Source organism: Bubalus bubalis, chromosome 17, assembly GCF_019923935.1.
Source record: "Bubalus bubalis isolate 160015118507 breed Murrah chromosome 17, NDDB_SH_1, whole genome shotgun sequence".
Classification (NCBI taxonomy): domain Eukaryota; kingdom Metazoa; phylum Chordata; class Mammalia; order Artiodactyla; family Bovidae; genus Bubalus; species Bubalus bubalis.
The window spans coordinates 9,561,814-9,575,940 of NC_059173.1; the positions used below are offsets into that span (position 1 = coordinate 9,561,814).

The 14,127-nt window shown below is 44.7% G+C and overlaps 1 protein-coding gene across 3 annotated transcripts in view; it reads left to right on the forward strand.

The window, feature by feature from the left end:
* The first annotated feature begins 909 nt into the window (after positions 1-909).
* Positions 910-14,127, forward strand: part of SPPL3 (signal peptide peptidase like 3) — a 98,941-nt gene continuing 85,723 nt past the window's right edge. Inside the window, exon 1 of one of the 3 annotated variants that reach the window (XM_025267491.2) lies at positions 910-1,423. In XM_025267491.2, the coding sequence (XP_025123276.1) occupies positions 1,401-1,423 (23 nt within the window). In that variant the 5' untranslated portion in view covers positions 910-1,400. Of the gene's footprint in view, positions 1,424-1,656; positions 1,698-14,127 lie in introns of those variants that run through there. The other 2 variants (XM_025267495.2, XM_025267490.1) reach the window with 2 other exon arrangements.

Genomic DNA, 14,127 nt, shown 5'->3' on the forward strand with positions numbered 1-14,127 from the left:
CTCCGTGAATCTGGTCTAGCCCCATTAAATTTACTTCTATGTCTGCCTCCAGATGGACTGTTCCCTGAGCTTTGCTCTTGCGTGGTCAGCTCCTTCTCATCCTTCAGGTGTCGGCTGTCATCTTCTCTGCCAGGCCTTCCTTCACCATGGAAACTAGGCTGCACACCTACTCACGCTGTGTCGCATTATCTTGTGTTATCATCTTCAGAAAACTTAGCAGCATCTGCAAGCACCTTCACTTCTTTGTCGGCTTGGGCTACCTGTAAGTCTTTTCCTCTAGAATGTAAGCGCTCAGAGGGCAGACCCAGCAAAATGAATTGATACATGGTTGGCACCCAATAAATATCTGTTGATGGATCACATGAAGGCCAGTATGGGGTATTCGATTTGGCCCCTCGAGGACTTGGCACAGAGCCTGGGCGCAATAAAAGCTGGCTGCGTGGAGTTATTTGCTAAACGAATGAACGAAACAACGAGCAGACCAACTAAGCGAAGCAGCGTCCCGCCTGCTGACTGACAGGTTGACTGACACTTGGAAGCCCGTGGCCAGCAGACTCTTGATGGATGGGTGACAGCTGAGCGGCAGTCAACAGACGCGCACGGGGTTCCTGACTGGCTGGCCGCAGCAGCCCCTCGGAAAGGGTAAGGGAAGAAGGCCCCCCCACGAGGCGACCGCCCCGCGTGGGGAGGGCGCGGCACCAAGCGGCGGGAGGCGGCGCAACCGCCAGAAGCCGAGCGAGCAACAGTCGCCTCGAACCGAGGAACCGACGTCTCCGCGCATGGGCCCGGCGCGAGGGGCGGGGCGCGCGCGTCACGTGAGCGTGTTTTGGGCACGTGACCCGCGCAGGGCCAAGGCTCGCCCCCCGCCCCCTCCTCGCCTCCCCTTGGCGGCTGTGAGCCGAGCGGCCTCGCCTCACCGCCTAGCGCCCCCCTCAGTCGCCGCCGCCTCCGCCTCCGCCCGCCGGCCATGTCCCCGGGCCGCCGCCGCCGCCGCACGAGCGCGGCGCCCCTGCGGCCCAGCGCGCAGTGAGCGCGGGGCCCTCTTGCCGTTCGCCCGCCCCGGGGCCCCCTTGTTCTCAGTGCCGCCGCCGCCGCCGCCGCCATGTTGGGTTTAGAGCCGCAGCGGAGCCGCCGCCGCCGCCGCCGGTGAGGGAGGCCGAGAGCGGAGCCCGCCCCGCCCCGGGGCCCAGGGAGCGGGTCCGCCTCGGAGCCGGCCTCTCCCCGCCAGTCACTTTCCCGGCCCGCCCGCCCGCGGTGTGAGCGAGAGTGCGAGCGAGCGAGCGCCGGGCCGCGGCCGCGCCTTCCGCTCCCGGCCCGAACGAGCCCGCCGCCCGTTTGTTCCCCTGCCGCCGGGCCGGGCCCGGCCCGAGCCTGCAGCAGAGCCCTCGAGAGTCAGCGCCATGGCGGAGCAGACCTACTCGTGGTGAGTGCGGGGCTCGGGGAGGCCGGGGCGCGGCGAGGGTGGGGGTCGGGACGCCGGTGCGGCCGGCCGGGGAGGAAGAGGAGGAACAGGTGCGCTTCCGGGGTGGAGGGGGGCTGGGGACCGCGGCATAGGGGTGCACGCCCCCCTCGCCCCCTGCCGGAGGGGGCGGCTGGCGCTCGCGGAAGGCGGTGAGCGGCCGGGGGCCCGGCGTCCGAGGAGTGGCTTGGAGGAGGCGGCGGCCGCGGCGGATGTCATCTGGTCATGGGCGGAGCAGGTGATGGAGAAAGGGGAGCTTGACCCCGAGGTGGGAAGCCCACGCGAGGGAAATGGATTCCCATGGGCACTCAGGAACCGACCCGAGGCGGCAGGCTGCTGGAAAAGAGGAATGGACACGGTGGAGAGGGGCGGGTCGGGGCAAAGGCGGGGTCCACCGGGCCGAGAGGCATCTTCTGGGAACAGGTGATACGAGGTCGAACTTGAAAGTTGTCAGGGAGGAGGAGCCACCTCCACTGGGGCTGCCCCTTACCCCTGGGATGGGGAGTGAAGGGAAGAGTTGGTGAGGTGGGCAGAGGCCCAGACATGAGCAGAGGAAAGCCGCGGAAGGGAAGAGTCCAGGGAACCCTGGAGGCTACACCCTGCTGAAGAGGTTGGAAAGGGAGCCTGTTCGGATAACTAGATTTTGGAGAGGAAGTCGCTGATGATAGTGGGGCCTGGCAGAAATCTTTGTGAGGGTTGGTACCCTGTTCTGTAGAATAGGACGTAGCCTGATGCCCTGGGGCAAGTATGGGGATGAAGGAGCTACAAGTCGTGTCCATTTTAAAGAGACTTTTTAAAAGTTATAAAATACCTTGCTAAGGGCTGACAAGCGTACTGTGTAGTTCATGGAATGAGAACTATACCTGTCCTGAGAAGGGAGGGCTGAGCTTTGGGGCGAGAGGGATGCACCTCCCTTTAGCAGGCTGAGGTGGAATATATGCTGGAGGGGGTTGAAGGAGTGACGATAATATCCATGAGGAGTGGAGTGGAGAGGAAGCGAGAAATGGGATGATGGTAGGTGCAGAGATGGAAAATCTGGTTGCAATCTAGAGCGATTGTTCGAAGATTGTTTTCTGTTGGAAGCAAATGTGGTTTTTGATAGAACTGTAGGCTTTCCCTTCTTAGAAAAGAGCATAATAGAGTGGGAAGAGCTTGGCGTTTAGAGTTGGTTTGGACGTCGGGTTCACCTCTTAACTTGCTTTATAACTCGACAAGATAGTAAGTTCTCCATTCTTTTCCCCTTACCTACAAAATAGAATTATCTTTCTCATAAGCTGTAAGGAGTAAATGAATCAAGTTTACAAACTACAGGGTGAACTGTAAGGTGCTACACCTCACTACATTGTAATTATCTTAGGGGAACAGCGAAGAAATGAGTAATACCTGAGAAGAATGGCTTTGGATGAAGGTTTAACCCAGGGGATGATTTGTGGTGGATGGGGTTATGTAAGTGAGGAACGCATTATGTCTTCTCATAGGGAAAGAGGATTGGTGATTGAAGAAGATAATTCAAAAGAGAACTTCAGTTACGTACATACAAAAAAGAAAAAAAAGAAGATAACTTAGAGAAAGCAATGCTAAAGGAAGAATGAAAATCCTAATGAACAGTTGTGACAACATATATTTTTTAAAAGCTGTTTAAACTTCCTTGATGATTTTGAGCAACGGTGAATTATTTTGAGCAACGGTGAACTGCCTCTTCATAGCACGTGATTCGGAACACCGGGATTAGAATTCGCGCTTTCTCGTGGACAGAGTAAGAAAGCAAGTGCAGGTGCCCTTGCATGCCTCATCTTGAGCTTCTTAACACGCTGGCCCGGCTCAGTGTCCTGATGGCCGCCCTGCTGTCTGTAGCGCGCTGTAGAGGGGCTGTGGATGGTTCAGAGAGTAAGCGCAGCGGCTGAGAAGTGGGGATAGTGGGAGTGTTTTACTAGGTAGGCCACACTCTTGTGTGATGTTGGACGGCTCTGCTGGGGGGAGGTGGGGAGTGTTGTAAGGCGGAGGTGTTTTGTGAAGTTTGATACTCTCTAAGATTTATCCTCCTGAATACTTGCTTCAAGCTCAGGTCCCTTAATTTGCTTTAAGGTGAAGAAAGAAGCTCCTTGAAATCAGAACGCTTAGCTCCTCATCTTTAGCACGTTTTGAGATGGAGAAAGTTTTTACATTATCTTGAGAGAGAGAGTTGGGAAACCAGGCATCATCCTGAGAAAGGGGAGAGAGGATTGGGAAACGAGGCAGCTTGCTTCCTGACTAGTTCTTCCCAAGTCAGTCGGGGGTGATATAAAGAGCCAACCATGTGGCATTTAACATACACACTCAGTTGATTCTCACAAGTACCTGAGGCAGGTGATCTTTCTCTGTTTTATAGAGGAGGAAACAGGCTCAGGAGCCCAAAGGATTTGTCCAAGATACTTCACCTGTGATGCTTTTTTTTTAGGACATGAATTCCCCATCATTTTATTCATGTTCATTGAACTATTAAGTTCAATGAGAACTTAATAGTCAATGAGAACTTAACTATTGAACATATTAAGTATGGAAAAGGTAATCTCAAAGTACATGCAAACCTCTTTGGATTGTCTTGTCATATTGGAATAACTTTGTCACTGTTCTGTTGGTTTGTGTAAACAATCAAGAGTTGATTTTTTTGAAAATAGTCTTGCACTTTATTTGTATGTGCCTTTAGGAAAGTCAGCCTTGTGGAGACTACTGTGGTATGGATTTGTCTGAAGATGGAGTCAGTGAAAAATGTAGGAACATTCGAAAATAGGTTCCTTTAGGGTTTTTGTGAGGCAAACATGTAAATTATAAGAGAAAATTGACCTTGAGTTGATGATTGTTGAAGCTCAGTGGCGAGTCCATTTATCCTGTATACATTTTACATGTTGAAATTTTTCATGATAGTTTTTTTTTTTTTTTTTAAGAAAGCCCCTACACATATGTTCATGCTATTCTCTGGTTTCTTGTGCCTGCTTTTTTTCTAGCAAATTCGGTCAGTTCTGTTACCCAGCTATGATACTTTTTCTGACCACCTGGACTGAAAGTGAGCTCTTTGTTTTTGACACTTGTTCTGTCTGCCTTACTTCTTCTTTTCACGTGTGAATACCTAGTCTCCTCACTGGATGGTAAGCTTTTTGATCAGCAAGGCGTTTTCACCTGCTCCATTTCCGACCTGGGCAGGTTCACCCCTCCTTAGGTAGCTTGGTGGTCCCCCACTCCTGAGAGGTCACCATATTGATGCCAAACTTAGTGCAGACACCTAATCAGCATAGTACATAACAGCCCAGAACTCCTGGGCTCAAGCCATTCTCCAGCCTTAGCCTCCCGAGTAGCTGGGACTACAGGTGCACGCCACTGGGCCCAGCCAAGCTTTTTGAAGGTCTGTTGTTTAGTTGCTAAGTCTTGTCTGATTCTTTGCGACCCCTTGGACTGTAGTCCGCCAGGCTCCTCTGGCTATGGGATTTCCCAGGCAAGGATACTGGAGTGCATTGCTATGCCCTCTTCCAGGGGATCTTCCAGATCGAGGGATCTCCATTGGCAGGCGGATTCTCTACCACTGAGCCACCAGGGAAACCCAAGCTTTTTGAGGGTTAGGATGCAATTCCACTAACTTTTGTCCTCCTCTAGCGCCCAGCACTTTGTCTTGCCTATAGCTCGTGCTTAGTAATTACTGAACGATTGAATATATAGGTTTTCAAAGGGTAGTTCATCCTTTATTGAAAGGATAAGTGTCGGGGCAGATCCAGAACCTTTACACCAGGGTGTTTATAGGTGTTGTCCCTGAGAGAGCTTGACTTTGGCTCTCAGTACTGCCACTTCCTTCCTGGGCTGAATGTCATAAAGTATCTATCTCTCTGCTCAGTTTTCCACCTTCCCTTTTTCATGCAGCCAAGCCTCAGATCGTTTTTAAAATCAAAACCCAGAAAATAATCCTCTCCTGTGCACAGGTTTCCCGACTATATTCTAGAGAGAGTAGAATATGTTTTATTAATATCAGTTCAAGCCTAAACTTACATTAATCTAGCTTCCTCAACCAAAATACCAAATAGGTTATTTTGTTAACGTCACCAGTATCCTATTAACTGCCAACTTCAATAAAAATTTTTTCACACTGAAAAAAGAAAAAAATGTAAGGGGAAGCTGCAGACAGCTGAATGTTTGTAAACTTATAGTTACAGAAGAAAGCTGGTAACTTAGTTCCCTGGTGTCTCAGTGCTGTCAGAGTGAGGGTACCGTCCCTTAATAGTTTTAAATAAAAACGATTGACAGAAGTTAAAATAATTGGTAGTAACACCACAGTCTTTATCACGGTCAACCGCAAGGTTCTCCTTGTCTCGTTTTTATTCATAAACACTGAGGAAATAAAATAATGCATGTGAAAACACACATTGAAGGTGCAAACTAGAGTTTCGTTAATTTGAGAAAAACACCTTGCTCAATCTATATATATGAGCAGTTGTTTTAGCGTAAGGTGGGTGAGAAACATCCTTCTCTCTTGATGGAGTCACTGCAGTACTTGTGTATAATTGCTCTTGGTAAAAATTACTTACGTTAGGGTTCATTTTGGTGTAAGCAAGGGTTGGGGGGAGGAAGTGAGCCCATGTGAACCTCATTCAGATGAATTTGTTATCAAAGAATTGATAGTATATCATAATTTGTTGTGTTTTCTGTGTGCTGCAGCTTTAGAAGCATTGATCGATAAGGAAACCAAGACTCAAGGGTATAACTAACTTGCCCAAGTATATAAATGGAAAAATGGTTCTAAGTCTAGACTATTGGACACCAAAATTCTAACACTGACTCTCTGCTGCTTTGTCCGTAGTCACTACCCTCAGCCAACCCTCTTCTGCTTGAATCTCTTTTTAGTTTCCGCACTGGTTCCCTCCGTTCTCTGCACAACCACCATCCATTCTCCTGAGTAGTCTTCTGACAGCCTGATTCAGGTCACCTCAGTTCTCTGTTCAAAACTCTTCAATGGCTTTTGGCCACATTAGAATAGAATCCAAATTCCTTAATGGGGCTCCTCACATTTTGTGTGTTTTTGAAGGACGTCAGTAAACCACAAGTTACACAGATGAAAGTCTTTCTCTTTTGGTGCTCTGTCCAGTGCCTGGCATACAATAGGTGGTTTGGCAAATATTAATATTTACTGAACAAATGAATGTGCATACCTCCCCCTGGGCTGCCTATCTGAAGATCTGCTCTGAGGACTGCATTATATTGGGGTGATATGTTGTTGTGATAAAGGACATCGTTATGTCAGATGCTTGTGAATAATGCTAAAACTGGAGAGTGAAAAACAAGGTGGATCTCTGGAGCAAATGGGAGTTACATCTGTTTTTGGATTTCTGTTATGTATCACTGTATCTGTTGTGATCATATCTGATTGTGCATTGTGATCATTGCATCTGCTGAAAGTTTTTCAGAGGGAAACTATTTACTTGAAGATGTGTGAGCAGCATTGTAGACTTTAGATTTGCTTTTATTTTTAAAACATGTTTTGCCTATAGTTACAGTGCTGTAGTAGTAATGTTTTGGTGATACATGATTCAAGCTAAAAGTAGCCGAAGCTAAGACTATGAATTTGTATTGAAATAATTTTCCTCAGTGTTTCTTATAAACCCTTGGGGAGGGGGAGAGCTGAAGAGTTGGTAACCATGTCAGCCTGTAATTTATCAAGTAGTACTGTGAATTAAAATGCCTATTGTTCAAGCATTTCTCAAAATACATTTCAGTAATCATTTATTTTAGAGATATAAATGCCACTGCATCGAGGTATTATGTAGTTCTCTATAATTGTATTTTACTTTAACATTAGTAACTTAGTTTTCATCATTCTTACCTGTTTCATTAAGCCATCCTGTGCAAAATCAAGGATGTCCTGAGAGCGTCTCATGAGGTACTGTTTTAGTTGGCTATGTTTAGCACCTGAAACTTTTATTTGATTGCTGTCCCTGACGTAGAGCCATAAGTATAATTTGATTTTTCAGAATTCTATATTTTCTGGAGTTTAATGATTCCTTCTTAGGATTTAAAGGAAAGTAGTGATTTTATTTGTTGTATGTATAAATCAAGAAACATCAGCAACTTTGAGTTTCTATGGGTTATTTCCTAATCCTCACTTAAAGAATTAGAGGCAGAGTGCGCATCTTCTGGAATTTTTAACCCCTTGGGTATCTAGAGGAGCTCCAGGTGATCAAATTCAATTTTACAGGGAAAATCTACAGTTAGTTCCCATGATGCTCACAATGAATTACCTCTCAGATTTTGTTAATAGGTCTCATTAGAGCCGCAGCTTAAAATAAAGCAGATGCACTCATTTGCCATGATAAGACTAGATTGAGCGCCTCTGAAAAAGGTAGGTTTTTAAATACTTTTAAGGCATTAGTCTGATGAATATGCATTAGTCTAATAGAGACCTAATAGAAAATCCTATTTCTTGGTTTGTTCACTTTACTCTATCTTGTAAAGAAAACTTGATAATCTCTGTTTTGGAGTTCCAGGTTTGATATGATGAAGAACTGCTAAAGGATTTTTTTGAAAGGCACTAAAGTAGAGGTGTGTCTTGATTGTTTTTTACATGTTTGTAAATTATACTAAATATAAGTGATTACTCATTAAATTTTATTTGAAACCCTAAGATAGGGTCTAATTCTGTTCTGGTTTCTTTAAATTGATAAATCTTTAGTTGGAGGGTGATTTTCATCTCTGATTCAGTTCAGTTCAGTTGCTCAGTTATGTCTGACTCTTTGTGACCCCATGAACTGCAGCACACCAGTCCATGTCCATCACCAACTCCCGGAGTTAACTCAAACATGTCCATTGAGTCGGTGATGCCATCCAGCCATCTCATCCTCTGTCATCCCTTTCTCCTCCTGCCTTCAATCTTTCCTAGCATCAGGGTCTTTTCAAATGAGTCATTTCTTAGCATCAGGTGGCCAAAGTATTGGAGTTTCACCTTCAACATCAGTCCTTGCAATGAACATTCAGGACTGATTTCCTTTAGGATGAACTGGTTGGATCTCCTTGCAGTCCGAGGGACTCTCAAGAGTCTTCCAACACCACAGTTCAAAAGCATCAATTCTTCTGCGCTCAGCTTTCTTTATGGTCCAACTCTCACATCCATACATGACTACTGGAGAAACCATAGCCTTGACTAGACGGACCTTTGTTGGCAAAGTAATGTCTCTGCTTCTTAATATGCTGTCTAGGTTGGTCATTGGAGAAGGCAATGGCACCCCACTTCAGTACTCTTGCCTGGAAAATCCCATGGACGTGGGAGCCTGGTGGGCTGCCGTCTATCGGGTCACATGGAGTTGGACGCGACTGAGCGCCTTCACTTTCATGCATTGGAAAAGAAAATGGCAGCCCACTCCAGTGTTCTTGCCTGGAGAATCCCAGGGATGGGGGAGCCTGGTGGGCTGCCGTCTATGGGGTTGCACAGAGTCGGACACGACTTAGGCGACTTAGCAGCAGCAGCAGCAGCAGGTTGGTCATAACTTCCCTTCCAAGAAGTCTTTTAATTTCATGGCTGCAGTCACCATCTGCAGTGATTTTGGAGCCCCCCAAAATAAAGTCTGCCACTGTTCCCATCTAGTTGCCATGAAGTGATGGGACTGGATGCCGTGATCTTAGTTTTTTGAATGTTGAGCTTTAAGCCAACTTTTTCACTCTTCTCTTTCACTTTCATCTCTGATTAACTGGTTCAGTCCCTGGATCAGGAAGATTCCTTGGAGGGAGGGCATGGCAACCCATTCTAGTATTCTTGCCTGGAGAATGTATGGACTGAGGAGCCAGGCAGGCTACAAATACAGTCCATAGGGTCGCATAGAGTCAGATATGACTGAAGTGACTTGGCACACAGGCACAGTCTTGTGTTAGTCCCAGGGTTGAATTTGGTACAGTGGTTATTAATTCCTGTCCTACTCCACAGGGTTATTGCCAGTATTCAGTGAGATCATACATGTGAAAAGGCTTTGAAAATTGCTGCATGCAATATAAAAGCAAGTTATTTGTTCTCTACGTTTGTAGACCCAAATTGGCTCTAGGTAGAGTTCCTCACTGCAGAAAAGATTTTTTTTTCCCTAAAAACATTTAAAAAAAAAAAAAAAAAACAAAAAAAAAACATGTTTTAAAATTGAAGTATAGTTGATTTACAACGTTATTGGTTTCAGCTGTACAACATAGTGATTTAATGATTTAATATTTGTATAGATTATACTCCATGTAAAGTTGTTATAAAATATTAGCTGTATTCCTTGTGCTGTACTGTATATCCTTGTAGGTTATTTGTTTTATGCATAGTAGCTTGTACTTCTTCATCCCCTATCCCTTTCTTGTCCCTCCCCACAAGAAAAGATTTTTCTTGTTTCACAATTTAACCAACATTGAAACTTTGAGATGTTTATTCTGGTGAGAATTCTGTGGAGATGTTTGAATAATGCTGCATAAAAAGAACTAGAAATGTTAGTTTGTAAGTTGTCATTGATTTCAGTCGTTGCCTTTGAAATGTGTTATAAGTGAAACGCTAGCTCGTTGGTTTCTGACTCTTTGAGACACCATGGACCGTAACCCTGCTAGGCTCCTCTGTCCATGGAATTCTTCAGGCAAGAATACTGGAGTGGGTTGCCATTTCCTTCTCCAGGGGATCTTCCCAACCCAGGGATTGAACCCAGATCTGCATTGCAGGCGGACTCTTTACCATCTGAGCCACAAGGGAGGTCTTGGTGTTACAAGGTCATCTTTTATTAACAAGTTTCACAGTCCACTGCTACTTAACCAGAAAACAAGAAAAACTGTGACTTCAGTTAAAGTTAAATTTTTTTGTAAGTTTAGTTTATTTTGATCTTTTGAAGATAGTTTTCTTCATAATCGTGGATAATCCTCTTCTTTGCCTGTTTTTTGTTTTTGTTTGAAGTGCACAGGAAATTTTTCTACCTTAAAGTGCCTGAGGAGGGGCTGCGAGCGGTGGGTTATCTGTTTTCCTCACTCTTCACGTCCGCCAGGCACACCCACTTCCCTCTGAAGGCCTCAGGCTTGGGCTTCACTCTTGACCTAAATAGGACATGTGTAGCCAAGTTTTGTTAATTGTTTCTTCAACCTGGTTATACACATTTGACCTAAGTATAGTGCATGACTTTTTGTTGTTTCCTTATCTTAATTTTTGCCCAGAATAGTCTGGCTTGGCTTTCCAAATTTGACTAAATGTTCAGGCCTTGCCTGACAGTCTTAACTTTTAAACCTTTGACTGTATGCTCTGGTTTTGTAAATGCCTAGAAATTTACATTCATTTCTCAGAAGTGCTTGCAAAAATACTCCTGTTAGGAGTAAAAGCTAGTTTTAGAGAATGAATTCTCTTACTTATGCCATTGAGTAGTACAAGCACTAATATCTTAAAAATATTAAGGTTTAATACCTTAAAAACATTTTCAAGTCTAACTTCATAGGGCTCAGTTGAGTCTTATTACAGGAATACTTCCTGGGACCAAAGGTGGGAGAGCTGAAGGGAGAGTACGGAGAGGAAGAATGAAAGACTCGAGTTGAGCCCTGGGATACTCAGTTGAGAAATGGAGGAAAGAAGAGTAGTCAAGGGATGCTTCATCAGAGGTAGGGTAATTAGCAAAGTGTGATGGTGACGAAAGAAAAGGCTCAGAGAACCTTTAGGGGCAGTAGTGTAAAAAAGCTTCCAGTTGAGCTATTTCAAATCCTGAAAGATGATGCTGTGAAAGTGCTGCACTCAATATGCCAGCAAATTTGGAAAACTCAGCAGTGGCCACAAGACTGGAAAAGGTCAGTTTTCATTCCAATCCCAAAGAAAGGCAATGCCAAAGAATGCTCAAACTACCGCACAGTTGCACTCATCTCACACGCTAGTAAAGTAATGTTTAAAATTCTCCAAGCCAGGCTTCAGCAATATGTGAACCGTGAACTTCCTGATGTTCAAGCTGGTTTTAGAAAAGGCAGAGGAACCAGAGATCAAATTGCCAACATCCGCTGGATCATGGAAAAAGCAAGAGAGTTCCAGAAAAACATCTATTTGTGCTTTATTGACTATGCCAAAGCCTTTGACTGTGTGGATCACAATAAACTGTGGAAAATTCTGAAAGAGATGGGAATACCAGACCATCTGATCTGCCTCTTGAGAATTCTGTATGCAGGTCAGGAAGCAACAGTTAGAACTGGACATGGAACAACAGACTGGTTCCAAATAGGAAAAGGAGTATGTCAAGGCTGTATATTGTCACCCTGCTTATTTAACTTATATGCAGAGTACATCATGAGAAACGCTGGACTAGAAGAAACACAAACTGGAATCAGGGTTGCTGGGAGAAATATCAATAACCTCAGAATGCAGATGACACCACCCTTATGGCAGAAAGTGAAGAGGAACTATAAAAAGCCTCTTGATGGAGGTGAAAGTTGAGAGTGAAAAAGTTGGCTTAAAGCTCAGCATTCAGAAAACGAAGATCATGGCATCCAGTCCCATCACTTTATGGGAAATAGATGGGGAAACAGTGGAAACAGTGTCAGACTTTATTTTTCTGGGCTCCAAAATCATTACAGATGGTAACTGCAGCCATGAAATTAAAAGACGCTTACTCCTTGGAAGGAAAGTTATGACCAACCTAGATAGCGTATTCAAAAGCAGAGACTTTACTTTGCCAACAAAGGTCCGTCTGGTCAAGGCTATGGTTTTTCCAGTGGTCATGTATGGATGTGAGAGTTGGACTGTGAAGAAGGCTGAGTGCCGAAGAATTGATGCTTTTGAACTGTGGTGTTGGAGAAGACTCTTGAGGTCCCTTGGACTGCAAGGAGATCCAACCAGTCCACTGTGAAGGAGATCAGCCCTGGGTGTTCTTTGGAAGGAATGATGCTGACGCTGAAACTCCAGTACTTTGGCCACCTCATGCGAAGAGTTGACTCATTGGAAAAGACTCTGATGCTGGGAGGGATTGGGGGCAAGAGGAGAAGGGGACGACAGAGGATGAGATGGCTGGATGGCATCACTGACTCGATGGACATGAGTCTCAGTGAACTCCGGGAGTTGGTGATGGACAGGGAGGCCTGGCGTGCTGCGGTTCATGGGGTGGCAAAGAGTCGGACATGACTGAGCGACTGATGTGATCTGATCTGATCTGAGTGTAAAAAGCTTCAGGATTCAAAGAGAATGAAGAAAAAACGGGCTATGGAATTTGCAAAGGACGTCATTCCTGAAAGTGCACTAATAAAGATCAGAGTAGAGGGGGTGAAAACCAAATCAGGGGTGGATAGTGAAGAAATAAAGGCATCCTTTGGGTCTGGCCATTTGTTTGAGAGATGAGATGTGAAAGACACAAGGAAGGATGGTTGATAGAGACAGCAGAGTCATTAGGGTCTTTTGTTTTTATTTTATGTAGGGGAGAGAATTGTGTATTTGAAGCCAAGGAGGAGAAATTGATCTTGGAAAGAATTTTTTTTGTTTGTTTTTACTGTAGTTTAGAGTTTGTTTTTTTTTTAACTCATGGATTTCAGTTAGGAGTTGTGCAGAGGACTCAGTGGAGAATGAACGCTGTGTAATGTACATATAGTCTTTGTTTCTTTTGATCTTTACTTGTCACTTGTTTGGATTGTATTGCATTTGAATTCGTAGGATTTTTTTTAATTGCCTACAGAGTAGAATCCAGTCTTCGGTCTGATTGTCAAAATAACCTGGCTTTTTAACCCTACTGTCCTGTATCTTCTTTAAAAATTTGTTGTTTCTGCCAGGCTGGATTACTCACTGTTCCCTTTTTCTTTAAGCTGGCTGGTATACCTGGTTAGCCTTTCTCTGTCTTTCAAGGTCCAGCCGAAATGCTGTCCTCTTTACAGCCTTCTGATTGGCCCAGGAGAAATATTTTTCTGATGCCTGTACTTCTTTATCTGATCTTGTCAGATGGCTGTGCTTTTACGATTTTCTGACCTTGTATTGAATGTATTTATGTGGCTCTCTTCCCACCTTGGCAGTGAACTCTGAAAAGGTAGGATCAGAGTCATTAATTTCGCAGTTTAAGGATCTGTAATACATGATAGATGATCAGGTTTTTTTTTTATTTTCCTCCAAAGAATGATTCCTTTAGCGGTGAAGTTTGTCAGGTGCAGGATTTTAGAATAGAATGTGTCCTTAAAAATAAAATGACAGGGCACACAGAAGAGAGAAAGTGATACTTGCCTGATGTCTCATTACTCTTTGAAGAAAAGACAAGAGTAGAATTGTTACTGTTAAGTTGGGTCACCTGTTGTGGCCAGATGTACCTGACTTCCTAATATCCATTCAGCGCGTAGAGAATGAAAGTGGCTCAGCCTGGGAACTGAACTCCTAAGGGAGACATTTACAAAGGACCACAGGCCCTTTAGAGTAGTCATCTTCGTTTCTCTCCAGTCCTCAACGCCCACACACTGACTGCTAACTATTTGTTTATAATTCTCCCAAATCAGCACTTGTTAAATATGTGACATATAGGACATGTATGACACATATACAAGTAGAGGAGCTCTGCTGTTTTGTTTTTGCAGTTAGCGAAACAGTTTTGGGGAAATTTTTTTCAAATGAAGATAGTTTGCAGAAAACTTCCTTTGAGAGCTCAAAGCTATATGGAAACTACTTTCTGAACAATTTAACATTTTCTCTCTCGTTACTATTTCAGAAATTC